The sequence below is a fragment of the Genypterus blacodes genome, unplaced genomic scaffold (genome assembly GCF_046128005.1).
Source record: "Genypterus blacodes isolate CSIRO-AG114 ecotype Tasmania unplaced genomic scaffold, CSIRO-AGI_Gbla_v1 ptg000021l_1, whole genome shotgun sequence".
NCBI classification, from domain to species: domain Eukaryota; kingdom Metazoa; phylum Chordata; class Actinopteri; order Ophidiiformes; family Ophidiidae; genus Genypterus; species Genypterus blacodes.
Genome location: NW_027466834.1, coordinates 2,105,789 through 2,133,027, shown reverse-complemented (window position 1 = coordinate 2,133,027; position 27,239 = coordinate 2,105,789). Strand labels below are relative to the sequence as shown.

Sequence of the window (27,239 nt, the reverse complement as noted above, 5' to 3'; positions counted from 1 at the left end):
GAAGCAGGGCCTCTTGTTGTACGTTCCTGTTTATGTCCCTGCCTCTATGTAGAACTGGAGGGGTTCTAAGACTGTTGATCTGAGGTTGTTCCCCTCAAAGGGAGACCGCAAGGAAAGCAGGAAGATGTGCTCTCTAATTAGAACCGGCTTCATTCATCGCTTCTTTTTCATCTCTGCTTCTTGTAAACTGGGTCACTGCAGTACATAAACATAGTGAAACTTCAGGGGTGGCAAAGGTGCAAATATCAAAGAGGTCATCTTCGTCAGCAGATGATAACATTTGTACAAATCACATAGAGAAAGAGGCTCAGAGTGGAAGCTTCATTACACATCGTCTTGGTCTGCCTGTGCAAATGTGTCCAACCAGGTGAAACTGGACAAATGAGTTTGAGTCCCCTGTGGACCAAAAAACGTGGACTGGCAGCTGGCAGCTGAAGAGTTGCCCTTGAGCAAGGCACCAAACCCCAACCTGGCTGCCACTGGCGCTGGCTGCCCTACTCCCTCCCGTACGTGTGTGTAGGAGGGGTGTGCAATTTTCAGATGGCAGGTTTGCAATAATGGCAGATCTAGATAAGTCTTATTTCAGCTTCATTTTGGTTACATGATGATGGTAGTTATATATGTTTATATCCCTGTTTGGTTTTTCTATTCATGTGACCTTAGTCTGAAAACATATTTGAATCCACTGGATCCAGATCCTTATGAATGAATGCATGAAACAAGACTCAATTTAAGTTCAATTTGTGAGACAGAAATATTGTCTCTCCCATGTGTTTCTCTTTCCAATGTATTCTCCCAATACACCACACACATGTATTTTCAAAGGGTCTCTGGTCAGTCTGTCCAGGCCCATACAATCAGGGGAAGCCCAGCAGAGACGGACTGGTCTGTCCCTGTAGGTTTTGGCCTCTCTCCCCTGCAGCCAAACACAATAAACACCCCACAGGTCCATTTGAATCCAATTCTCTTTGGTGTGGATCAGGTGGAGACCCAAATCACAATCGCCTGGGGTAACAGTGCATAAAAGTGAGCAAACAACCCACCCATAGGACGGCGGGGGCCTGGGTGGGGCCCCCAAACATCCCCTCACTGTGTCAGAGGGCTTCAAAGGTATCATCGGGGTGAGGTGAAGAAACAGAGACGCTGGCCAACCATTTATTTTTACACTCGTTCCTGTCTGGTTTGGGGCTTTGGATTAATAGTCAACTGAGGTCAGGTGGAACTACTGGAGGAACAATGGAGGTCAATACATTTCCTAAAAAGATAGGGACATTTTGTACAGTAGCGACTTGTAAGACTTGTATAGACGTGCTCAATTCACACACATACGCAAGGTTGATATCTTGTTTGTTCTAGTCCTGTGTGCATTCATGAGACTGAACAGATCCTGACTTACTGCTCATAAGACGTCGCCATGATTTTCGATTTTATAGTGATTTCCCATGCATGAAAATGTTTGCTTCATGGTCCAGTCGGAATTATAATATAATTGTTGGAGCAATTTTCCACACAGCAGTGACACAGCTATCTGGATCATTTCAGACTTAATGATATTGTTTTGTTTTGCACTTAACCCATGAGAACCCTATAACGTAATAAGTACACATATTACTTTATTGTCATTAAATACAGTATTGCAATTGTCAGTTTCTTTAAAATCATCTTTACAACCATAACATGATCACACGTTCCTCTGAGGTGCAGGGGTCTCTTAGAACAAAACACATCCTGGTTGCACAGCTGGATGAGGCCTATAAAGAAGACATACAGGTGGAGAATGGCATGCTGGGAAGGGAGCCTATAGAGCCCTGCAGGGCAGGAATGCCAGCTGCCCAACTGGTCAAATAAACAGTTCAAAGATGTATTGCATACAGCATAACGCATAGTGCACACAAGAGGCGAGGGCACACACACACCTGCTAAAACATCAAACTGAATGACAAGAGGCACAGAAACATCATGAACACACAGCAGGAGCACATTCTATAGACTATGGAGTTTCTTTAGGGAAGTCGGGGGAATTAACAACAAAGATGCAGTTTGTTATTTTAAACAGTTTAAGATCGGAAAATAAGTTCCAATTCCAAATCGCTAAATCCATTTTAGACACAGAAGGAATCTTGGATCAGAGTCCTAATGATACAGAGAGAAGATTGTTTGGTCCTCCCCCAATTGAGTTTCTGCACCCTTTCCCTGTTGTAATGTAAAGGCACATGTGATGGTGTCATCCGCCTCGTTTCAATTGCAGGAAATGGGAGAGAGCACTGCACATGGGAGGCTCCAGCCAATTGTTTCTATGGAATACATGACTGAGCCAGAGGTGTTGTGATCAGACAGAGAACCTGGTGAGTAAAAACTGAGCTCCAGTACTACTCATGTGGCCCCCTTTAATCATGTTTACTTTGTTGTATTCCTGTTGAAGTAGGGTTGTCACTTATATTGGCCTCACATGTCCAGTATTAGTGTCTCTAGTGTGGACACACATTTCAACCAATTCAACAGCTACACTGACACAAAAAACAAAAAAGGCATAAACAACATTGCAAGTAAAATTGATTAAACATGAAGGCAGATCATCGTGCATAATCAATAAAACAAAGCAGAACCCTCATCTTCATCGGTTTACATGCATATTACAACTGGTTGTATTCCAATTATGGCAATAAATCGATTATTTAAACCATCATGTTAACACCAGGATCGGATCCAACTCAGCATAAATCACCATTTATGCACTTAGCTGTAACAGACAGATTTTACGATTGCTAATCAACTTTAGTAAACCATGAAAATACTGAAATAATGCATATATGTTTCCTCATCTGCTGGATTTCCTCTCCATGTATACAGCTTCCTTTCATTTCAGCAGTACAAACACAGATTGTGTAGTTTATACAGTGTGTATGTGCGTATACATACTCATGGTTTTGACGATACATAAACTTTCTTTTGCAAAGTAAAAAACAGCAAAAACCCCCAGAATGCAATTTAACAAGCATTCCTCACCAACCTTGCCACCCCCCTACAGATGTCACCACAATTTAATGTCACTCATTGTACATCAGCACCAATATATGTCACAAATATATGCAGGTATTCAATGTGGGGCCTCATGCTGGGAGCCAATGGAAGACCTGCTGCTGAGGTGCAGAGGGTTTTAAGGGGTGTGTGTGTGTGGCTGAGAGGGGGGGCACAGCTCTCACAAAAGGGGTGAGAGGCAGTATGGATAGTTGCATTGTGACTATAAAGATAACCATGACCTCTCACCCCAACTCGACAATACACCAACAGAGGTAACCTCGACATCCAGACGGGCTTTGGTTTTGTTTTCTGGTTTCTGGAGCAATTTGGTTTAAACAGATTCTGCAGGTCTAATAGTGGAGAGGTCACAATGGAGTTCTGCTAAACTCACATTTGCTGCCAATATTGGGTCAGAATTCCTCAAATGAAGTAAATTAAGCCACACAAATGGTATTCATATTGTCCACTTTACAAGATTTTCCGTTTCTCCATTTTTGCATAGGTTTGCTTATAATAATCCATGTTTTCATTTTTATGTTAAAGATAGATTAAGCCTAATTTAAGTAGCTAAACAGAAGCACATCCAAACACAGCCATAATGTGAAATACTAGGCGATGTTGGTCCCATTGTGTCACCAGTTTGTTCTATAGCAGCTCTCCACACATTCCCTCCCTAATATTGGCCTCCGTTGCTCTTCAGCAGGGCGTCCTTTGTGCTTTCTGACATTATTTTCAATCTCAAAAAAAGTGTTAAAAGGCATTCAAACCAAAACATTATTATAACGGTACACAAACATTTAAAATCGATTCCCACTAAAAGAACTATTGGTAACACGATTACGATTGGTAACATCTTGACCCCCATGAGAGGACAGAGAAGCAACAAAAGGCCGGTTTAATTCCTTCGGTGCCATAAAATGAGCTCAGTGGCTGTGGAGCTCAACTATCTAACTGGACTGGACTGTAAATATTCCTTCAGCTACCTGATGATGAGTAGTGTGAAGATCAGTGTTAATGTTTCTTTTCTTCCTGGTAGCCTCTGTACTGCAGCCACAGCTTGATGGACTGAGATATATTTCATACTAAGACGATGTGTGAGTCACACAGAGAACATGTTAAGGCATTGTGGTTATGGCATTTAGGCTACTGCAGTTATGAAAGAGGACTGCTCATTTCCATAGGAATATTGTGAGAATACACACATATAATTACCCTATAATTGTATGCGCACTGTCACATAAAGTGTTTGCTTCAATAAAAACAAAAAGTAAAATAAAAAGAGAATACACACAATATGCTACAGTAACCAGGCCAGTTTGTGCGTATCAGAACATAATTGAACAAACATAATTGAGCAAAACTTCGGACTCGTAGAACCACACTCCAGTAGGCTTCATTTAAAACTATATTAGATGTAAATAAAATCTTGGTAACAAATTAAAACAATACACAACTAATTCCAGTTAATCTACTAAATAGATAAACAATCAATGGTACAATTTATAAAAATGACACCATGGTACAAAACCTTGATGATATTTGACATACATGACGTGTGTACTGTATGTTGTAATGGGGTGATACTCCCTAGGCTGCACAGTGACATCTGATCATCTCTGCCAGCATCTTCAACCTCCTTATGAGGGTAAAACCCAGCAAGTTAGAGCACCCTGTAGTATTGGCTGTGGCCAGTAGGTGTCGCTGTTTATATACTGTATATAGAGCTGCAGGTTAAAAACCCATGAACAGTAACTGAATAAACTTTGACTGTAAAGGCATAATAATGTCAATAAAACTGTAAAACTGCACATTCTCCCCACAGCAAACACAACCACCACCAGCCCTTATTGCCTTTTGCAAAGGAAAAACCCCAAATTAGAAGAGATAAAGGAAATTAAAAGTCTGTGAACTACACACAAAGTGGTGTCTGTGTGTCTCCTGTCCTCTCCATGGAAAACTTTTCATTTTGTAATAAAAGAACCATTTTCGCTGTGTGACAGATAAATAGAGAAGAGTAAAAAATAGTGTGTAACTGCTTGAGAACCAACAGTCAATTGCAACATCCTTTTCTGCTAAATGCAGCTGCGAGGCCGGGTGTCAATGCTGCTGATCGACAGAACCGTTATGGTACAGACAGACTGTGTGTAATGGCTGTCATTGTGCGAGTGTGATCTTTGCGGTTGTGTGTGTGTGTGTGTGTCTGTGTGTACTGGGGTGTGTATCAGTGGGTGTGCTGGTCGCCCTCACATGAGGCCTCCTGGAGGAAGGGGGTGAAGGAGGAGCGAACGGTGCGACCCCGGAGAGGCTGCTGCACACGGAAGTTGTTGACCATACTCTTCTGCACCTCCTCCTCTGCCGAGGTGAAGAGGAGACTCCGGAAGACTGCCAGCTGTGTTTAGACACGCATACACAAACACAGACAGAGAGAGAGGGAGAGAGGAGAGCGACAGAGAGAATGAATGCAGGATATATGTAGCATTCATTTTGCCAACATGCATCTGGAAAGTCAAGTACAAAGTAATCAGCACGAGTCAACGTCTGGTGAAATTATTGTTATGATAATTGTATTTTTTACCTTAAAAAGTACAGATGTTAACTTGAGCAGTGATTCTTGTTAAAGTATTTGACTAGCACACACACACACACACCTGGTCATGGCTGACTTCTATGTGCTGCTTCATGATGATCCAGGTCACAGACTCGGTCAGAGGGGGCGTGGTCAGAGAGCCGTGGTACGTCCAGTAGTCGTCAGTTTTGGCCGGCAACAGGCAGGCGGGATCAAACTTGGTGAACTCTACCACACTGTCCTACAAACACACATACTATGTTAATGTGGTGAACTATCATCACTCAGTGTAGTAGATTTCAGTTGAAAACAAAATGAGAATAAATCTTTCAAGAACAAAATACAGAAGAAAAACATATAGATGTGACCATGACAACAACTCTACCACTCTGTTATCTATTATCCAAATACTACAACCATAAAACTAATAGTAAGCTGGTCGCTGCGTAACACACACTCATACAGTATTTCATTCATTTATTTCCCATTTTCTTCTGCTCAATGCCAAACATTCTCCCACTGTTTAGATGTAAAGTCAATGGCAACAGTTGTGCGTGTTGTTCTACTCTGTTCTGATAATTAGGTAAAACATGATGCTTGTGAGGGAGTGGGCTTGCCAGCAAATCATGTAGTGTCTCTATTGAACCATTGCGGGAGCCAGCACCTAACTGTACTGATGAGCTTTCTTACATACACACAGTGAAATCACTTATAAGGGCTCAACATAGTTTCACTGTTAACTGATGATGCGTGTGTACTTACCTTGTGTCGAATTGTAGGCAGAGCATCAACCAGTTTCTGTAGCCCCTCGTGTCTCTTTCCCACCTAAACAAACACATTTAAGTCTACTATCCACTACTGCAGGATGGTGATCTGTTGGTGACATTGTGAGTGTGTGTGTGTGTGTGTGTGTGTGGTACCTTGAGAAAGACTCCAATGACAGCCAGACCATTTTCCTCCATCACTGCCTCCTCAAATAGACTGTATTTCTCAGAGTTCCAGTGGACCAAGTGAAGCTGAGAACACACACACAGCGCAGACATATGAGTAACAAGTGTGTGTGTGAATTTGAATACTGAATTTGTACTAAATCAGGTACACAAAGAGAACTGATCAATCTTCTGCCACACACACACACACCCAGAGACAGATACAGACTGATGGGAACAGTGACACATGCAGATTCCCAGCAACTCCATTAATAACTTTGTATGAGGGCAACAGAGGGAAACTGGCAGGGTTTTCATTTTCCAGCTTTATTCTGTTGTCCTAATGATGAAAGAGGTCAGTTATCTAATCCCTGGATGTTTGTCCCTCTCACACACAGCGCTCACACTGGATTCACTCTGGCAGACTGATGCTGTATTGTTTTTACTTCACCGTCTCATCTTCTAACATGCTCAATCTCACCTCTGCGGGGAACAGCTTCCTGTCCACGGTGTGCTCTGACCCCCAGGCGTTGCTTTCACCCCAGTGGAAGTGGAACTGACACAGCCTGAATGTGTCCCGCAGGGGGCCCCCTTTCAGAGCTGCACCAGGAAGGGAAATCACACACACGAGGATGAATCGCACAGATTTCAAGCCCCAATTAAATTAAACTAACTGAATTCTAGCCTTCCTTTATATATCTTGTCAATAGGAATCATTGTTTATCACTTCATGAAATCTGTAAACAACTGAGCCTCTTTCATCTGTAACCAAATATTTGATCTGATAAACATCAAAACAAGGAAAGGACGACACAGGAAATCTGTTACATCGTTCATACTGTCCTACAAATGTCTGGGATAAACAGAGAATGCAGTTATCTACAAAGCACTGGGTTGTAATTACCCCCATAAACAGTTTCCTCAATAAGCTTATAATAATAAGTTATATTACAGAGAAGTATGACAGGGTGCCAAGTCTGGAAGTGGAACAGCTGAGTTCCTTCTGGGATTCAGCTGGTATGTTTCCTATTAAGAACTTGCTATGTTTGTTATGTTTGATAACTCTTTCCTCTGCTGTTGGGAGCAACTCAACTCTCTACTTGTTGCATTAACTCCACCACTTCTCCATCCTCCTTCCTGCTCTGATTTTGAGTTCAAACACACTCCGTCCACACGACTACTATCTTCTTTTTCGCTAAATAAACTAAAGCCGGTGCCAACACTCAACAAGTTCAAGGTCACGTCCTTTATGTTGTTTCCACTTGTCCTTTGAATTAAACTGAGGACAATACGTCTCAATCTATTTAAAGTCGGGATCACATGATGTCAACCCATGGTGGCTTCATTTTTAGCTTTGTTCATGTCACTGGTATGCAAATACTGTGGCACTGTTGACAGCTTTTGCATTAAGCACGTGAAGGCAAACTGTGAATTCCCCTTTGAAACTCTTTTGTCAGGTTTCCCCAAGGAAGTAAAATAAACCTCTGATGGGTTGTTTCCGCTGTGGCCCAGTAATTCTATAGGTCCTCTGCACATGGACTGACACTAGAGTTGCTGAGCTAAGGAAAAGCAGGCGAGTCACATGACAGTCACCAGATCCACGTAGCAGTTCAGACTTTGAGTTTTACTGGATTTGCCTGCTAAGGGACAAATTCCCCTGGTCCAAAGAAACTAATAAAAAAGACCTGAAGTCAAATCTCACAGTTCATGCTCATATTTACATTTATGAGATCTCACACCGATGTTTTCAGACACTATACTACATATGAATAGGATTGTTTACTACCTTGCTTATCTTGTTAAACAACAAATGATTGCTGAGTACTGTTGCTTCAAATTGCTCTTTTAAATGTTTGTGTTTAGTCAGTAATTATCAGAACAGAGTTGCAGCCATTACTATGACTGCTGACACGTCACAGGCACAGAGCGCACTGCTTACTGGATCTGTCTGTGGTGTCATCATACTCCACCAGGAAGGAGTAACCGTTGTTCCAGATTTGCTGGCATGTCTTCGGGTCGTAACCCATGGTGAGAGGCTTCAGCTCCGTGTCCAAGACGCTCTTTCGTACCGCAATGTCAATGGGAGACTGACGGTCGCCTCCTGGTACCTCGAGGGGTCCCTGCCACATTGGATGCACTGGAGGAGAGGAGAGGAGAGGAGACAAGAGGAGATGAGAGGAGAGGCAAGAATTCAATGTTAAAATAAACTGGACTCAAACCAAGTCAGGAAAGCAAGAGTGAAAATGCAAACAACCTACTTTTCATGTTGAACATAGCCGCTTTCTGCGCCATTATACAATCCATTTGGAGAGAAAAAAAATCAGTATTTCCTGGAAAAACTACCCGGTGACAGTGATAGACGCGTGTTATCCGTCTTCCTTGAGCCTGTCTGAAGGAACTAAACTTAAGAGCAGCGAGCCTGGTTTACTTCCTTCTAGTCCTCTTTCTGAAAGGAAGTAGCACACTCAGAGAGACGTGGGTTGGCTGTGCTGAAAGTGACACGCAGAATTTCCTGGCACACCACCAGTTTTCATCCGCAGCAGAGGGGATCAGACGTGCACCCATGGCCAGTTCAGAACACCAATCTGGGCCAACATCTGTCAGCGACCAGGATTTCTAATTTCCTCAAGCATTTTCCCAACCTTCTTCCACCCTTTCCCCTGAAATCCACCCAATGAACAAAAACATTCCAACTGCTCCTGAAATCCTCCCTTGCGTCTCAGAGCTGAAACTCGGTCAGCCTAATCAGAGCCTGTTCTCTCTAAATGTCCCCCACAGGACAAACACTTCAGTCCATAATCTGGGCAGAAATCTTCCACTTCCAGCAGTCAGAGGCACCAAAACAACGCAGCTTATTGTTTGCCTCTCCATTCATTCAGCACATGGTGAAAGGATTTAGCTGAGAGGCAAACTGAACAGGTCTGACAGGAAGATGACCTTCATCTTCCGATTCCAGACACCTCCCGAGGGAGGCGGCTGAATCTGTGTTACTGGACGGACACAGTAACTGCTTGTGAAGCCATCCGGGTGTTCTGAAGCTCCTGAAAGTCACACGTTGTTCTGCTCTTTCCAAGGTGAAAAAAGGAGTGCAACTATGTGTACTGTGCACAGTCACAAGCACTGCTCATGTATGAATAGCAGCAGGATAACTGACTGAATGGACAGACCTCAACCCAAAAACGGGTGTGATCACCACGGCCCTTAATCAAGCTGCTGAAGCCCTAACCCTGCTCACTCACTTTACTGGAGGTTGACTGAAATACGACCAAGTGAGTACTATTGGCCAATATCTGATCAGGAGGACTGAAAGGAGAATATAGCACATAACATGTAGCCCTGATATTTCCTAAACTAAGTCAAATTTGGTTGTAATTCAGACTGGACTGTAAAATGATACGCGAGGGATAGATACATGAGGCTATGTGAGATGTCAAAGATGGTCAAACGTGACCAAATGTGACTGAACAAGATTGTGGCTTTGACTAGTTCAGCAACCATCCAATCCATTTGATTCCCATGAGACTTTGACCACTTCCCCAACATGGATAGTACTTTCGCTGGAATATATTTTGCCTTAGATGAGGATGTCATGTCAGCAATGCTTGTTTTGTTTTAACATCTACCAAACTGGGATAAAAACATTGCAGTCACTTCGGCCGGACAACAAGTGTTCAAGTTAAACATAAACCCTGTTTATTGTCTCAGCTCTGCAGCACTCAACCTTTTCTCCACCTTCACTGATCTTTCCGTGTCGACAGTGTGGTTCAAGCGGGCACGAGCTGGTGAACAAGACAAGGCTCAGGTTACAGGGTGTGGTGAAGGAGTTGCTATAACTCGTCAGACAAGCTTTAGTGTCAAGAATATTCCAGTCCAATAGGAAAGGAAATGAGAGTGGAGGTTTCAGTGGCCAATGTTCTGAAGCAATACATTCTCTTTTATTGGCAGGCAACACATATGTCATGAGCACAAATGCATCCTTTCACTACCCTAAACACTTTATGACCACAAGAGGACTGCAAGCAAGTATTTGTATAACCTTAAGTCTATTTAAACGTATTCACAACACCACTTTATCAATTGACTTGTTCCCAAAGGGGGCCTATTTATAACATTAAATAGAGAAAGGCAGCAAATCATCACAATGGAATCAGGTGTTTGATTTTCAAATTATAAATAATTGGATATGTGAAGGATGGAATAGAGGAATAAAATACTTATTGCATGTTTAACAGTAAGAGCAGACATTTCTTTCAACTGCTATCTGCTTTCAACACTTACTGTATATCATGTAGGCTGATGTGTTAGATAGATGATTTCCTAACCCTTTTGCTAAGTTAGTGGATTTTACCATTCACAACTCAGGGTCTTTGGTTTATTACTCATGCTATATTTGAAAATTGACGTTATTGTTTAACTGAACCACAGCAGTCACAGCTATGTCAGAACAACAGCTGACAGATCCTTCCCAATGTTGGAATGTGTGTTTATGTAAAACCAAGTATCAGTACCTGTATGTATCGTTATGTTATTCTTATTTGGGAGTACTGATATTAACGTCAACGCCGCAAACCAAACTCATCTATCTGTGATGCTGTAATGCAGTAGTTTTCTGGCCTCACGTCTAGGCCAAGGGGTTTGAAATGGCCCCTGAACACAACATAACACAACACAACAAAACAATGATCTCGGGTATCAATAATATATTACAAAACCTGGAAGATGGATCACAAGTGAAATGCTTCACGGTCTATGGGGAAAAGTGGCGTCAAATCCCGATCCAGGCCGGGGAGGGATCCAGTTTGTGCTTTTCGATTCTCTTCAAGCACGTTTTGAGATGACAACACAACTGACAATTACTGCTGGTATGTGGTGCTCAATGAGGCTGTAAAACCACACCAGCAGCCCAAAAACCAAACCAGTGAGAAAGGAAATACAAACAAATAAACATGTCATTGTGTGTTTGATCCATACTCACTCTGTGACAGCACATATTTGCTCGAACATGCCATGAGGTTGCATCTTCGGACAGGCGTTATCCGCTGACTCCGTGCCTGTCCGACGAGCTGTCGGCGCAGCTGAGCAGCCAGAGGTCTCACTACCGCCGACAAAATCACCATGCTGACCCGGTTTGCGTGTGCAGCTCCACTCAGACGGGTTCACGGTCTCCTTTACGGTCCTTTGCCGTGTTTCTATTTGTGGTGTTTCTTTAGCTACACCGAGTACACAGCTCGACACAAACTATCGGGTGGCTGAGCTGTTTCTTCTCTGCCCTCCTACTGTTCGTTGGAGGCGGGGAAACACTGCAAATGTTGCTTTTCAGTGTAGACATAAAGAAAATATGACCACGGAAAACAGGAATGGCGTCTCCTGAAACTATGCTACTGCCTCGACCCGTTCAGAAGTGTATTTTCCATCCAAAACAAAACGATTTGAGGTCCATCATCAAATCCTGTACGATGCAGGACATGAAGAAGGCGCGGCCTATGATGAATCCCGACCAATCAGCGACTTCTTCCAGGGGGCGTCAGTGATGACGACATGCTTGAACTGGGATTGATTTTGGAACAGGTTTGATTTCTTAGCAGGGCTTATTGTCTCAGAATAGGGAGTACATTATATGTTTTTGTCTATGTTGTGTTTTTGTAGTTGTAGCTTCAATCAGCAATTGCATCTCATGGCCTTGATGCCTTGAAGATCTTATCTTAAGCTTATCTCATCTCAATACATTTTCTTCAGCATGGTTATAGTAAAGTGCTTTGTTTGTGTGTGTGCGTGCGTGCGTGTGTGTGTGTGAGTGCATGGTGTGCGTCATACTTACTGTTTTCAGGAATGTCACACTCTGTACTGAGGTGACCACATGATCACACAGGTACTTTGAACCCTGAACACACTGAAAAATACACTCTCAAGGTGATCTGCTGACAGGACAGAATGTGAAAGATGTTAAATGTATGTTTATCCTGAAGAATTTAAGCATATTTGCAGCTGTTTCTTTAATTTTCTTCCCAAATTTGATTTATGTTCAATCATTACTGATCCAGGTGTGGTTTTAGATTGTCGAGTGAGGTTATTATTGAATAGTTTGTTAGAGGGATAATGTACTGTTGGGCCTTGGTGGAGGTATGCAGGAAAGTAGAAATGCAACTTTTGGCAGAATTACCTTGCATTTGTCTTTGCCTTATCCGATATTGCATCAAAGATAACAAACAAATGAAAGGAAAAAGTTCCAAAGAAAACGGAAAATTAGAGAGAAATCGTGACGTTTGGATATATGTCATAAAAGCTTCGGTTTTATTTGTACATGTCTTAAATAGTTCGACTAAACTCAGAATATGTAAGCCTAACTCTAATGCAAACAATAAACCTTGCTCGAAAACTGTTCACTTTTATCGATTGCAGGCCGGAAATGTCTTCAAGAGTTACATACTGTATATGGCCGTAAACTGTCACACGAAATTAGCCTATTTTCTGTCCGCTAGATGGGGCCAGAGCCCACGTTTTTATTTTGCTGTACCGCAAAGGCTTCTGGGATACCACCCCTGCTCAGACGTGACACGAGTCCATTAAACAAGGTGAAAACAAGAAGGAAAACATATTTCAGCAGAGAGATTTAACACAGAAATATCCGGACTTTGAATGTATTTAAAGTATTTTCATATTGTTTGGTTTGGTTTTTTTTTTTTACCGACAAGCGCTGATAACCACAGCGCCTCCGTCTTTGTTTACAAAATGTCAGCATGTCCGTTCACTACCTGATGCCACAGATGCAAGCGTTTACCTTTCTGCGTATTCTATGTTCTAATGTTCATTTGTGTCTTTCAGAGTCTGTTTCCGCTTTGCAGAGTTTGGTTAAAGTTTATCCATCATGGTGAGTCTACTAAGAAGGTGCAGTAACTGTCAGGTTTGAAACAGTTCAATGCACTTATTTTGGTCACTTCTAACTGCAAATGATACAACATCCAGGTACTTTATCCACCTCTGCACCTTCCGCAGCAAATGTTATAATGATTTCCACTCTCTCATTGGCAGGAAATAGACACTGTGATGTCATCTTTTGCCAGCCCAGTGTACAGGCGCTACTGGCAGCACTATCAGCAGAGTATGGCCTGGTACCAGAGACACAGGCGTGCCTACCAAAAGGCCCAGGAGGCTGCATACGGACCTGCCCACTGGCACCTGCAGCGTCCCTGCAGCTCCCAGCGCTATGCCGACTGGCATGGTGGAGAGAGTAACAGCAGAGAAGGAGAGGAGAGCAGCTCAGACAGCGAGGTCGAGTGCGACGTCAGCAACATGGAGATCACTGACGAGCTCCGGCAGTACTTCGCCCAGACAGAGAGACACAGGGAGGAGCTGAGTAAGAGGATGAGTGTCTAGGCAGCTAAATGTTCACCCTAGAAGAACTTCACAAGAGCTTTCTCCTCTGTTCTTCATGCTACCTCAAAGTTTTGAGGCCCTGATAAAATTCTAACAGACAGTGATCTCCTCTCCTTTTAGAAAAGCAGCAGCAGATAGAGGCTGAACAGCTGGAGGTCTATGTGTCAGCCGACCAGGACCTGCGTCGCGTCTCCTGGAGGAACAGCACGGCGCCCCCCTCAGAACGACCCGGGGAGAGGCGCGGGGCGGAGATGATGAAGCTGTACGGCGAGGACGCCACTAAGATCCAGGCCATGGAGACGGCCATGCAGCTGAACTTTGACAGGAACTGTGACCTGAAGCAGCCCAAGTACTGGCCTGTGATCCCCCTGAAGCTTTAACGTACATTTAAAAACTTATTATAGATCTTACAAAGACAGTATCAGGGTTTACACCTTTTCTAGAATTTATTTAAACTCAGAGCATCACACATAGAACTGCTCCATCCCCAAGAGATGGTGCTGTTTGTTCCTTAGCCCCTAGCCTTGCTATGGATCTTTAAGTCCCCTGTCTGCCCATTTCCTCCTGATCTGTGTTTGAACCAGACCTCAGCCTTTTGTATTTTATATGAATTCTGTTAATAAAGTATGGATATTTTGAATAAACCAGTGTCAAACTGTTGATGTGATACCTGAGTGTTTCACTTATTCAGCTTTGGGTGCAGACAATAATTTAGTCTTCTTTCAGTTCCATCTCAGCTAATAGGATGGGATTGGAAGTAATGGCTCCTATAGCCACTGTCTATTCTCTTCTGGATTTACTGATACTGTAACTGGATTAATCATAGAAGGAACACAATTAAAACATTAAAAACTGCACTAAGAACATGGACAGTGGACAGTGTGAAGAAACAAGTCCATGTCAGAAAGCCAACACATTTAGCTAAACTACAGTGATTCTATCAAGAGGAGTGGTCAAAGATTCAGCCAGAAGCTTGTGGATGGCTACCAAAATCGCCTAGTTGAGGTGAAACTGGCCATGGGACATTTGACCAAATATTACCATTGCTGTATGTATACTTTTGACCCAGCAGATTCTGTAACATTTTCAGTCGACCCATAATAACTTCAGAAAAGAAGATCTTCATGAATGTTTTTTGTGACAAAAAAGTATGGGCTCAAATCACTATCGAAGAAAAATAAGAGTTGTAGAAACTATTAGAGACTCACGACTGCAATGCCATACATGTTCTTTACAAGTGTGTATAAACGTTTGACCACAACTGTACATATATATCTTATAAGAACTCATACAAAACTGTGGAAACATGTACAAATGGCCGTATTGCAAAGACCCAAAGACAAAACCTGTATGTGAAGAGTTTATTTTCACCTAATGAGTTCAAAAAGCACTGACCTTTGAACAACAGGTCAGATAACAATGAAATATGAAATTACGGTCACCAACAAAGGAGTTTAACCTCACGAGGCAGAATGAGGTCAACTTCACGAAACGCTTCAGTGAAAAACAGCAGTAAATCCTCCTGCAGCATGAACCGGAGTTACTAGTTCTGGTTCAGCCACATTGCCGATTCAGCTTGAAATCGCTTTAATTCACTTTATTTTTTCAATCCGTGATATCATTGCACAAGCAGAACCCAGCTAACCTTCACACCCATAGAGCTATTGTGAAAGTTACATGTCTGTACTGGCCTGGATCAAACCCACATGTGCTTAGCCGCAGCTAGTGAGAGTCACTTGTTGCCGTTTCAGTGCGAAGCCACATTAGCTCCACTGTGCTGTCCCCATGTCCATATACGTGTATAGAGAGAAACACTTTACTGAGCATGTGAGGGACATTGTTTGTTCCCGAGTGAGTCTTCTTGATTTTCTACCAGTCTCATGGTATCTTTGTTATGAAGAACATAATTAGGTATTTGTAGCCATCACGTTAGTCCTAGAGAAGAGGTAGCAAAGTAATACCCACGGCCCAATCTGGCCAAACTCTTCATCAGCGTGCTTCACCAACAGTCTGCAGGCGACAGTCGGTACGTTTACATGCACCATGTACACGGTTTCAACTCAAATGGACGAGACTGAGTAGACCAACACTGACTCAAATGATGTTTACTGAAAAAATTGGAAACAAATTGGATTAATTGGACTTAAATGTAGGTTTCCTGCATGTAAACATACACACAGCTGCAGACAGGCTGGTTCCGTCTGTTACAATCACTTCACATATGTTGAGAATGAGAATATTATAACTCAGGACAATGTTTTGGTATTTAAATCCATTTCTTCTGTAACCTAGCAACGATACACAAACACCCTTGTGTAGCTCAAGGTCAAGTACAGTATGCATATAAAAAAATACAAAAATGCACTAATTTTTTTACCATCCAGAGAAGCATTTATAGGAACAGGATATGAATAAAAATAACAAAGGACTGAATTTTTCAAAACTGATCTGAACATGTAGAATATATTTACAACATCAGGAGAGCAGAGTGAGTATGAAAGCACGAACAGCAGAGTTTGGAAAAAAGAGAGTGACAGAAGAGGAGCAGGGCAGTTCAACTGTTCTTCTTCAGCCAGCTGCCCGTCTGGTGTCAAACAACAATACGAAAGAGGTCCAAGTCTCAGAAGACTGCAGTGGGGGTTGTTAGTCCAGGGCGATGATGTCGTCGTCGTCGTCATCCTCTACGCCGGCTGCGCTCGATTGGTTCGTTCGTGGGCGTTTGGTGGAGGTCTCACCGGTTTCTGCGTCCGAGTGCTTCCTCTTGGTGCCTCCGCTGGTCGCCGAGCTGCACGGCTCTCCTTCCTCGTCAGAGTCGATAATCATGAGGTCATCTTCGCTCTCTGGAACTGAGACGGTAGAGAAGAATGTTCAAGTTGTAGAGGAGATATGCAGATTTCCATTTTTGTTTATAGTTAGGGCGCGGTTTCCAAACAAAAGGGTTTCAAAAGGGTGACGTTATTAGCATCAATGTGATGTGCATGTGAGACCTGCTGACCTTTAGTGGAGGTGGAGGGCTGGGCAGAGTCCTTGTTACCATTGGTAATACTGTTGGCCTCTTCCTTACTAGGAGGGGGGGGAGCTTTGTCCGGGGCATCGCCAACGACCTCAAACTCCACGTCTCTCTCCAGCTCCTCACTAGACACAGGACATAATAGTTTAATTCAACAGAGAGCCATTAAAGACATGTTTTAGGGATGGACAATAAGGGCAGAGAACATAGACAGATGTGGAGGAACATACGTGTGCAGGACATTGATGAGGAGTGTGTAGTCTTGTAGGAAGTCGTCGATTTGGAGGCGGCTGCCATTACGGATCCCAAAGTCAGAGAGAAATTTATTGTTGTTGGCTGGGAGGAGACAGAAAGTTTGGAAATGGGGTCAAACACACACGACAGTAGCATGTTTCTGCACTGCTACAAATACAGATGGGACACAAGCTGGAAAACACATCCTAACTGAAGTTGAGGTCACGGGCCACCAGGAGCCACCTGGATCTAGAAATGTCCCTCCTGTCTCCTCACCTTCTGTCTCGCCTTCCTCAGAGGAGATGAGGATGGTGCCTTTTCCATCTTCTATCTGAACATCTGGAGCCACCATGCCGAACCTCTCCTTTAAGATCTAAGCAAGCATGCACAGAACAGACATATCAGTCTGTCACAGGTCACCATTTCAACAAATAATGACATTCACACAATCCAGAGGCAGAGAATCACACAATGTCACCGTTCGGTTCAATCGTTTAACATTTTGGAAACCAAAATAAACATCTACCATATTTATTGGTATTGAATGCAAATATTACTGGCAGCAATAGAGAAACATAACACAGGAGCGCCCCCTTGTGACAAAAACAAGAATGGAGGTTCTCGATCGGCTCAAAGCAGAGCCGATGTGATTCTCGCTTTAAAAGGGTGAGAGTTTTTGTGGCTTATGGGCTCTGGATGGCTGGAGGACACTTACCCTGTCCTGTAGAGAGACCACCATGGTCTTCTGGACATTGAGCTTGACGGTGACCTCGGGCTTGCTGGCACAGACGTAGCAGTCGGCGCTGGGGCGGTCCAGAATGCAGGGGACCAAGAGCTTCTTCCTGAGGTTGGGACACTTGTTGAGGAAGATCTGGGGAAAGGTGGCAAACAAAGTGGCAGATGAAACATAGAGGAGCGACCACAGCGCGACCTGCAGACAGACCCCGATAACCCGCTTAGAGGAGCTATGGATGACCAGTGGAACAAACCGTGCGACAGGATTCCAGCTCCCCCGACAGGATCTTGAGTCCTTCCAGCACAATGAGCCCAGCGATGACGGCGTTGGTTGTAGCAATAGCTGGGATGATGTTACCGGCCATGGCTGAAACCAAACAAACAAATAACATCAAAACTATGAAGAATATGCAAACAAATACATGTGGGAGTATCAAGACGATTGTTTCCCCCTCGGCTACCTTTGAACCCCTGAGCTGTTAGTCAAGTAACTTATCAGCTTGTCCGGAAACCCTCGGCAGCGTACCATAACTAAACTCCTGTAGAAAAAGCGAGGCGGAAACCCACTTACACTTCACGTCAAAGCGACTCTTCATGTTCATGCTAAAAATGTGCATTCGGAGGTTCGCTGCTGCAGTGACAAAGTCCATGGCAGGAGGGTCGTCCTGGCGAAGAGGAGGGAGAGGAGCAATTTCATACAAGCGCCTTCACACAAACACAAGTATTATGTTGCTGTAGATCTTGTTTGTTGGGTAGGAAAAACACGAGGCGTAGACAAGCAGAACCTCTGAGTGTACCCGTCATCAGTTGCATAGATACCTTATCCCACACCAGCTCGGCTCCGTCTCCCTTCTCCTGCAGCTGCGATCGGAGAGTCTCCACACTGTGCTGGAAGAGCTGGCAGTTTCCCCACACACCCAGGACCTGCTGGTCCTTCAGACCTGAATGTGGAGACGCCTCCTGAGTGCAAGCTGGGAGAAACACACACATCTAGGATCAATGGAAACACATATGCACACCTACAACGAACATGGTGGACTTATATTGAAGAAACCGGGAGGCACATTTCACATGTTGGCTGTAGAATCGATGATGTGGAAAATGATCACTGGTGACGTTTTAAAAATTTCAGCTTCGATACATTTGACACAATGTTTACAGACATTTATCCCCCCCATACCGCTGCTCTGTAGCTGGAGCCAGTCGAGAGGCAAAGGAGCTTTCCTCTTCTTCCACAGCTTGTCCATGGTCAGCAGGTACATGATGTCATCTTTGAAGAGCTGAGGAGAGGCGAATCACAAACAAGCTTAGAATGTCTTTGTAGGCGATGTACTGACACATGGCAGATTAAACTGCTACTCAAACTGCTGCAGCACAAGTAAATAAAACTGTACTAAAAACTGTAGTATTGAGCAGACGGTAGTTCAGCTATTAGCAGCATCAAAGCCACACGTTGTTACTATGTCTGGGTGTCTTTTTGGAGCCTGCATATAACCCTCAGTCCTGAACTGCACAGGCTACTCAAAGGCTTCTTCACGTTCACACAAAGTGACACATTCGGTCTAACTTCAGCACACCGCACAGGTCGGTTGCTGACAGGCACCTTGTTGAAGAGCTTGACTGGGTCGTATCCTGTGGAACGAGCCCATTCCTTTGTGGAGATGCGCTTGATGTCGCCGTCCTGCTCCGAGGCTGTGGCACGAGCTGCCGTCTCTTCTGGGTTCCCTGTGAACATAACATGCGTTGTGCAGAGAGGGAGTGTGTGTCAGGTGGAGTGTGCGGTTATTAAGGGCTGGAAGCTGGATGTTGAAAACGCAGCGAGAACATGTGAATGTATAGAAAGTGACAGATAAGCAGCCCTTCTTCTTAGTTCTTAAGAAATCATTTGAATGCTGGACTCACATGCGGCCTCTGGGTCTGCTGTGTCAGGTGACACCTCCTGATCTGCATCTTCTTCTCCGAATAACTGACTGAGGATGTAACAGTAACATAATTAGTGATGACAAAGGGAACACAGCTGATTGGCTTCTGTCATAGCATCTGATACAGAGATTTCAATGAGGATTAATGAGCGAATGAATGCTTAAGGCGCGCTTACTTGAAGAGGTACTTGGCCCAGACGATGCAGTGGATGGGCTCAGACGGCGTGTTTCTGATAGTGCATCCAGGGAAGGTCTTCTGGGTAGCCTTAGGCTGGCACTCGTAGCACTCTGTCAGGCCCTGGGGACAGAGGGAAAGAAAGAAGAGCACAGTGAGAGGCGGCTGTATGCACCTGACCCTTCTCTCGTGTCAACAGCTTCAAGGAAGGAATGATTAACGGAAAGGAGGCAAATGCAAAGAATGTCATAACAAACAGACTGACTTTTTTGATGACCGTGACCTGGCCCAGGTATCCAGCGGTGCCACTCTCTATTAGAGGAATATCTGCTGCCAGACACATCCTGTTCACATGGTTACGTGCCGCTGGGAGTGGTGGGAGGGACACAAGAGTATTATTTCCCTCATCATTATAAAACATAAAGCAATTCACACGTAATAGGAACATCTGGGTCAGTGTGTGTGTGTGTACCTCTGTTATCCAGAGCGTTCATCACCAACACAAACTTCCTGAAGTACTCCACGTTGTAATCGGGGCTGTCAGAAAAATGTAGTTAAATCAAGCTGTTTTGCTGTTCTGCTTTTGGCTTGGTGTCAACAGGGCAACATAAATGTCAACAGGAATGAGTTGAAAGAAAGAGTCTCACTTCATAATGCTGTCATGGTAGGCAGTGATGTTTGCACTGGGACAGAACCTCAGCGCGCTCTCTTTGGCCACCTGCAACACAACAGGCACATACAGCAAATGAGAGGGGCAACAATGTGCAAAGTGCCTAACAACCCGACAACCTCATAGCATCCGATCACAGAGGTTAATGTCCTGACCTATACACACCTGTGCTTTAGACTTTCCAACATGCTTCTTCTGAAAGAGGAACTGGCGGTTCAGGTTGCTCACATCAATGGTGTCCAAGTCAATCTGACAAAATAAACAAAGAAATCAGGTCAATCAAATAAGTTTGATGTAAATGTGAAATCTGATCAACATTCAAGGGAGTCTATCTCATTCTGACGACACAATAAAAAGACTAACAAAGCAGATTATTTCCCATGGATTTTGCAGCTAAACCATGTTTGATTACCAATGATGGTAGTAAGAAACAGTAATAAGAGTAAACTTTAAACAGAAAGATTAATTGGAATGTAAATCTTCAATCACTAACCATTGAAATAAAAATGTTGGACAGGTTTACATGTAGAATACTGTGGACAGGTTTACTGTCGAGTGTTATATTTTGACAGAATATTTGATAATTACAGCCATATAAAGCCTCCATTGTAATATAAAGAACTTTAAATACATTATAACGATAAGATGCGTATTGTATATCTAGTCGTGTGTTGACTGACTGGGAACTACTGGAATCAGTAGTCTCGACTCATTAATGAAGTAATCATTATAACCATGTGTTTGTCTGCGCATGTCAAGTTCTAGGCTTTTAAAGGGTCACCAGTAAACTGAGCAATACAAACGCATCAATATCCAGCTTTCTACATTAAACCATGGTAGGTACCCGAAATTGATGTAGATGAGCATACAGGAGCACTCACAGCTGCTAAATACGCCTAATAACCTTGAACGCAGCACCAATAGCGTCCCTATAAACTGACGCCGTAACACAAGGCTTTGGACCAGAGTGTCCGTGGGCATTTAGCAAGCGTTCACATTACAAACAAGTGATACGGCTAATTCAGCTTTAATCATGGCGCCTTAACGCCGCCGCTAGGTATTCGCCGTTCTCTCCTAAAAGGGTCAGGCTCGGCGGGGGGGGAGAGGCGCCAATATGCGACGCGTTTACGCCAAGAAATCACATAAAATACTCCTGAGTTTCCCCATTTTACGCAGCAGGTCACAGGTTTTACCCCGAGCATGCTACACTAGCTACCAAACACCCAGCACAAAGACCAGCTAGCATGTTAGCCGCTTAGCTCACAAACACACAGTTACGGACCACTTCGATGTTTTTGAAGCCGGTGAGGACGAGGTTCTTCAGCAACTCGCAGCCGATCCCACCGGCGCCCACCACCAGCACCTTGCTGGAGGACAGGGAGTCGGCCAGCTCCTTCCGAAGCGCACCCACCAATTGGACCATGTTGATCAGCTAGAGATAGAGGCAGAACCCGCAAAGAGCACCGGCGAGCTAGCGGCTAGCTGGGACTCAAACAAACCGAACGAGTAGCGCCAACGCCACAAGGGCCGAGGCTACAGGTACTGGACCTGCAGCGCCCCCTGCTGCACAGGGGTATCACTACTCCATGTGTTTTCAAGTTCTTAGCTCGTTTGTGGGGGGAAAAAGGGAAGAACACATTTAATCTCTCCAGTCATTTAATTCAGTCCAAAAACACACAGCTTACACACACGAAGAAGATCTTGATTTGATTAGTTGATTTTGCTGTTTTACCTAAAATCACTTCTCGCAAATTTTACAAAATGTTGCTGGTATGAACAACGGAGTGCTGGGCCTTATTGCTAAAATGTTGGTGTAACTGACAAATTCAGTATTGGTTCAAGTAAAAAAAGAAGAAGAAGAAGCCTATTTTGTCTATTCTCCTTCCACAATTGCTCTCATGTTCAAATTATCACAAGCAAGATTTCACACACAAGATATTTCTTTCACCAGTGTAACAAGGTATTGGCCCTCTGTTTGTGGGTGCTGCCTCACAGAGAGGACTGATGTTTGCTGGCTGATTCAACAACTCCACAACAGGACAGTCTACATTGGAGTGTACTTGCCACAAACATGCTCTCCTGTATAGCAGGGTTTTCTTCCCTTTTTCATAACTCTGGCTGTGCCAAATCATTGACAAGGGCAGCATGGGGATTATTACCCAATAGGCAGTATAAAAAACTACAGAGGTTTGTTTAAAAGGAGTTTTCAGAGACAAACTTGTTCCATCTTCTCGTCCACATTGTCAGAGCTCTCTCTTGTTCAACTGGAGACAAAGAACTGTAACTGAAACATAGATGACAAAACGTTACATGATAATGTGCTGAAACTGAATTGATGTGATAGACATCTTAGCGTCTCAGTTAAGCCTCACCTAAGAGAGTTCATGGCCAACTCTTTGAGGGAGCCTAAATGGGATTTCATTTCCCCAAATCCCACAAAAGCTTCGTAGAAGTCATAAGAGAGGCCAGAGGAACCAAACATGCCAGGGTCATCAGAGCTGATCACCAGTGGATGGTTCTCTGCCATCAGCACAGCCGCAGGATGATTTCGCAGATCAGTTACCAGCTTCATCACCTGAATGAGAAGAAGAAGATTATTATTAGTTGTTTGAAATTGCCACCATCTAAAGCTGTGGTATAGGGAAAACAAAAAGAAAAACTGATAGACAAAATGTTATAGTTTGATTGACAAAATGACACACCTGGTTGGAAATGGGGCACACCTCCACAGCCACCCCTCTCTCCCTAGACAGAGCCTTAGCCACTGGGTGGCGCAGCAGAGCAAATCCATGACCTATTCGTGAAGTGTTGAACAAAAGAGCATCCAGCAGGTTCTGGTCCACCTCTGTACCGTGGAGATCTACAAGCAGAGGAGAAAAAGGAGATCCATTAGGAGCGTATTCACAGGGATTATTATTATTATAAATTGGGCATGAATGAGCTCACCTGTCTCTCCAGCATGGAAGAAGAAAGGGAGTGTGACCCCTCTGTCTGCTGGTAGTGACAAGCCCTCTCTGAAGTACCACAGAGATCTGCCACTGTCCTCACGGCCCACCTGCACACACAGGGGCACGCATCCAGCAGCTGTCAGTTGTTTCCTCTCTTACCTCTATAGTTGCTGCTTTAAGAGGAACAACTTTGTACAATTCCCATGACAGTCACATAAGTCTTACTACCCTTTCCTAGTTCCCTTTATTCTTATTCGTATATTAACTCTATAAATTGTACTACTTTAATCAATTCTATTTATTTTGACTGTGCTTTTATTTGTTTACTACTGTGTGTGTGTTGCGTTTTCATTTATTCTAGCGTGTTTAACTGTAATGCTAAGAATAATTTCCCAATTTGAGATCAATAAAGTATATCTATCTATCTATCTATCTATCTATCTATCTATCTATCTATCTAACTAACTCACCAGATCAAACCCAGCCATGATATCTGGGAAGTCTTCCTGCAGCTTCATCGCCTCTTCCACAGCTCCAGCCAACATTGTTGTATTTACTCCCCTGATGCACACAGAGAGTGTAGAAAGGTGACTTACTACCTTCAAGTCCTCTCATGTTCACTGATGAGCAAACAGCCAGTATGCAGTGCAGACCAGGTAGCTACCTGTGCATTGTGAAGATGATTCTTGCTCCAAAAAAGTCTGGGTGGTCAGCTACAAACTGTCTGGTGACCTCCTGGTAGGTCTTCAGGACCCAGGCTCTGCCGTGAGTGCTGCCATCTAACTCGTATATCTGCGTATCAGAAAGACATTATGTGTGTATGTCTGTGTCACGAATTTTAATGTGAGGAAAAAAAATCAGTTTACCTCAGGGAGTAAAGCCCGCAGCTCAACATACATGACGTTGTCCATGTAGAACTGTGAAAGGCCTTGGTAGTAATAGTCTCTGAACACAGGAGCATATGTGACCAAACCCCACAGTGCCTGGAAGGCTCCCTCAAACCTCTGCCACACAACATCTTGGCTGGGATACACGTCGTCTGGCTCCTTATCAGTGAAGAGCGTCATGTTCCCCATAATGCTGTGAGTGTGGATGTGCACACATGATTGGGGAACAGATTAGTTTTGTCATTCAGAGTCTTTTTTCACGCAGATTGTAAAAGTAACATTGTACACTGTTTCTCTGAATCTGGAAACTTCTCTGAGTAACTGCATGACAGAATAAGTCACCTGTTGTCCAGATCTGTGTGGTTGGCTAGCTTGGCTCTGAGGCTTTCCAGCAGGGTCCAGGCTGAGCAGTATGGTAACGGTTTGGGCCAATGAGATGAGAAGAGGAACCGTATGGACTGTTTGTCGGTGACGCACATGTAACAGTGGGGCCGGTAGGTCACGTTCTTCACAAGCCACTCAACATCCAGCATGGAGAAGTCATGGACATGGAGGGCCCCCCCTAAAATAAAGGCATTGTGAATAACCATTAGAATAAAAAGACATGGTGCAGTGACATATTACAGACATAAATCTCTAAACTGATTACAGTGTATGTACTTTTGTGTGTACTGTTGAGGCCTAGAGTCACAAGACAAGAAAACTACAATCCCAGAGTTGTAATGGATCAACCCCCTCTTCACACTTTGATGTGAAGATGTCATAGACTCAGCTGCCGCGACATTGGCCAAAAGGTTAACCCTTGCCTGTGAGTTCATTTGCAGTATAAAACCCTTGGAAAATCAGAGTTCAGTCTCTCCGTGCTTCATCGACACAGTTAGGAAGAGGCAAAACCTCAACCCTGGATTTTTCCGGTCCAGTGAAAACAGGACCTCCAAGGCCTGCACTTCCGTTTGCTTTCAAAATTGTCTGACCGTGACTGAACTTGAGGACCAAGCAGCGATTCACTTCCCCCTTTTTCTCCGACACCACAAGACAATTTTCCAACTTTTTCAAGCCCAGGACTGAAGACTTGGAGCAAAGCTCACCACAACAGACAAACAAAGCTCACCACCCTCAGCTTTAATTTAATTAATTAAAGTTATTGTTTTGATTTTATTTTTTATTTTGATAGCAATATTTGATAGTGGATATACCTACAGTACTTTCTTGAAAGCCAAGGAGAAGGCTTCTTTGGTGAAAATAAGCCATAGTGGTTGTCTGCACGTTCTGTAGCAGAGTTATCTATAGTTTGATATGTGGGAAGTGGGATCTTGTGCATAAGCAATTACATTATGGCCTGTCAGTATTCACTCTTACCTTTAGGCATCTTCTGCAGCAAGCCAAAGATGGGGCTCCTCTCGATGATGCTCCTGGCCTTGAAGAAGTGCAATGCTGGTGGGAAATCTGCTCTCATCATCTCCTCCTGCTTCATCTTTAGTACCTGGACATTAAGCCTCTGCTCCTCCTCCGTCAGAACCACCCGCCCCCCTATCTGCAAGGAGGCCTCCTGCTGGATCAGAGCCTCTCTCACCCTGGGGTCTGGGATCGACGAGCTCCTATGCAGGCAGCACAGCACCGAGAGCACTACCGCCACACGATGGCGCTGCAACAGCTGCACTGCCATGCTATCCACGTTGTGCTGAGGACTGAAAACAAACAGCTTAGCTTATTTTAGAGACCTGAAAGCGACCGTTCTATATCCGCTACACTACAATTAAACGTTTCAACTCAAACATCTGCTGCATGAATGCAAATAAATAGATGCCGTGTTTTCGGTTCCCCAGGAACTCTCGGTTGTCATGTAAGAGTGATTTGTTCCGTCATGTTAACCTACAGCGACAAGAAGGAAATCTCTGTTTGCTGACTTGCTAATATCTTGTCTACTTAAAGAATAAAAACAATGAATTAACATAGTATGAAAATACATTAATTTGGGTACGAAAGTGATTTCGTATGCATCTTTCCGTTTCTATGCTAGCTTCTCTTGTGTGTCGTCATAATACTATCAAATCTAATCGGCGACGGGTGCCCAATGTGTGACTGGAGAGTTAATCCAAACGCACTCACAAAACAGTGACAACAAATAATAACATAATATAACGAATAAACGAACAGACTGATAAAGGAGCTAATATAATTTACAGACACTTATCACGTTATCTTACCTGTTTTGCCTCCGAATAGAGTTAGTCCATGGATTTAGCCTGTTTGGCTGCCTCTTCGCCCTCTCCTACATGATTGGCTGAGCTTAAACCAACCTCTTATCTGATTGGTTGATATTGGAAGTAGGTCGTAGCCAAAATTTAAATACTAAAGTTTATTAGTCATAGTTTGGTGTCAACGAAGGCCAATCTGTCAGGGTTTTTTTTGCGCAGAGTAATCTCCAATTGTATTCAGAACTGTATTAATTCAATTAGATAATAATTAATTAAGTAGACGGACACAATAGTCAAGCAAGTAGTACGCTTAAATAAGTCATTCATTTAATTGTTTTCTATTTTCGCTAAAACCCATTTAGCAAGACGGAAATCCATTCCAGTGTTTACTGCAAATTTATACATTTGGCAGATGAAGATCGGTCAAAGTTAACAACAACACGTTATCAACTCGTGATGTCTAATTCCTTTTCAACAATGTCCAATGACCATTCCAACAACTTCCTCCATGCTTGCCCAAAAAGTAGTATAAGTATTAGTTCAGAGCTTCAGCATCTGCATTGGGTGCTT

The 27,239-nt window shown here is 43.6% G+C and overlaps 4 protein-coding genes and 1 long non-coding RNA gene across 7 annotated transcripts in view; 2 read left to right on the top strand and 3 right to left on the bottom strand.

Annotated features, from left to right (window-relative positions):
* Nucleotides 1-27,239, top strand: part of LOC142991870 (uncharacterized) — a 271,893-nt gene that overhangs the window by 197,768 nt on the left and 46,886 nt on the right. The gene's annotated exons all lie outside the window — the stretch shown is intronic.
* ca5a (carbonic anhydrase Va) lies at nucleotides 1,589-12,004 on the bottom strand. Of its 2 annotated transcripts, none has more exons than XM_076141824.1 (7): nucleotides 11,492-12,004; nucleotides 8,456-8,653; nucleotides 6,998-7,116; nucleotides 6,508-6,603; nucleotides 6,350-6,412; nucleotides 5,670-5,828; nucleotides 1,589-5,410 (listed from the first exon to the last, which is right to left on the bottom strand). In XM_076141824.1, exons 1-7 carry the CDS (start codon nucleotides 11,631-11,633, stop codon nucleotides 5,243-5,245), a joined length of 945 nt encoding a protein of 314 aa, XP_075997939.1. In that variant the 5' UTR covers nucleotides 11,634-12,004; the 3' UTR covers nucleotides 1,589-5,242. The 2 variants fall into 2 exon arrangements, with proteins under 2 accessions (XP_075997939.1, XP_075997940.1); XM_076141825.1 differs by lacking the exon at nucleotides 11,492-12,004 and adding an exon at nucleotides 8,775-9,395.
* LOC142991737 (gem-associated protein 8-like) lies at nucleotides 12,976-14,549 on the top strand. Of its 2 annotated transcripts, none has more exons than XM_076141827.1 (4): nucleotides 12,976-13,154; nucleotides 13,339-13,384; nucleotides 13,546-13,870; nucleotides 14,011-14,549. In XM_076141827.1, the coding sequence occupies exons 2-4, from the start codon at nucleotides 13,382-13,384 to the stop codon at nucleotides 14,268-14,270; spliced, it is 588 nt and encodes a 195-aa protein (XP_075997942.1). In that variant the 5' UTR covers nucleotides 12,976-13,154; nucleotides 13,339-13,381; the 3' UTR covers nucleotides 14,271-14,549. The 2 variants fall into 2 exon arrangements, with proteins under 2 accessions (XP_075997942.1, XP_075997941.1); XM_076141826.1 differs by having other exon boundaries at nucleotides 12,983-13,088.
* uba2 (ubiquitin-like modifier activating enzyme 2) lies at nucleotides 15,237-22,160 on the bottom strand. The gene is made up of 17 exons (XM_076142185.1): nucleotides 21,919-22,160; nucleotides 20,802-20,885; nucleotides 20,614-20,684; nucleotides 20,439-20,503; nucleotides 20,232-20,332; nucleotides 19,968-20,089; nucleotides 19,772-19,839; nucleotides 19,473-19,594; nucleotides 19,050-19,149; nucleotides 18,689-18,840; nucleotides 18,441-18,534; nucleotides 18,124-18,236; nucleotides 17,850-18,005; nucleotides 17,411-17,507; nucleotides 17,131-17,236; nucleotides 16,886-17,025; nucleotides 15,237-16,736 (listed from the first exon to the last, which is right to left on the bottom strand). The coding sequence occupies exons 1-17, from the start codon at nucleotides 22,057-22,059 to the stop codon at nucleotides 16,534-16,536; spliced, it is 1,935 nt and encodes a 644-aa protein (XP_075998300.1). The 5' UTR covers nucleotides 22,060-22,160; the 3' UTR covers nucleotides 15,237-16,533.
* Nucleotides 22,275-26,754, bottom strand: LOC142991970 (adenosine deaminase 2-A-like). Its single transcript, XM_076142186.1, has 10 exons — nucleotides 26,679-26,754; nucleotides 25,831-26,159; nucleotides 24,814-25,033; nucleotides 24,451-24,664; nucleotides 24,249-24,376; nucleotides 24,055-24,145; nucleotides 23,583-23,691; nucleotides 23,339-23,496; nucleotides 23,009-23,211; nucleotides 22,275-22,920 (listed from the first exon to the last, which is right to left on the bottom strand). The coding sequence occupies exons 2-10, from the start codon at nucleotides 26,135-26,137 to the stop codon at nucleotides 22,830-22,832; spliced, it is 1,521 nt and encodes a 506-aa protein (XP_075998301.1). The 5' UTR covers nucleotides 26,138-26,159; nucleotides 26,679-26,754; the 3' UTR covers nucleotides 22,275-22,829.

Coding starts and splice junctions, on each gene's coding strand:
- ca5a (XM_076141824.1), bottom strand. CDS start 11,633: ATGGTGATTTTGTCGGCGGTAGTGAGACCTCTGGCTGCTCAGCTGCGC. Junction 8,654..11,491: donor CAAATATGTGCTGTCACAGA/GTGAGTATGGAT, acceptor CCTCTCCTCCAG/TGCATCCAATGTGGCAGGGA. Junction 6,604..6,997: donor GGAAGCTGTTCCCCGCAGAG/GTGAGATTGAGC, acceptor GTGTGTTCTCAG/CTTCACTTGGTCCACTGGAA.
- LOC142991737 (XM_076141827.1), top strand. Junction 13,871..14,010: donor GAGACACAGGGAGGAGCTGA/GTAAGAGGATGA, acceptor CTCTCCTTTTAG/AAAAGCAGCAGCAGATAGAG.
- uba2 (XM_076142185.1), bottom strand. CDS start 22,059: ATGGTCCAATTGGTGGGTGCGCTTCGGAAGGAGCTGGCCGACTCCCTG. Junction 20,333..20,438: donor GAACGCTCTGGATAACAGAG/GTACACACACAC, acceptor CACCACTCCCAG/CGGCACGTAACCATGTGAAC. Junction 19,840..19,967: donor TGGGCCAAGTACCTCTTCAA/GTAAGCGCGCCT, acceptor TTACATCCTCAG/TCAGTTATTCGGAGAAGAAG.
- LOC142991970 (XM_076142186.1), bottom strand. CDS start 26,137: ATGGCAGTGCAGCTGTTGCAGCGCCATCGTGTGGCGGTAGTGCTCTCG. Junction 25,034..25,830: donor GCTGCAGAAGATGCCTAAAG/GTAAGAGTGAAT, acceptor CCTTTATTTTAG/GGGGGGCCCTCCATGTCCAT. Junction 23,692..24,054: donor TCATGGCTGGGTTTGATCTG/GTGAGTTAGTTA, acceptor CTGTGTGTGCAG/GTGGGCCGTGAGGACAGTGG.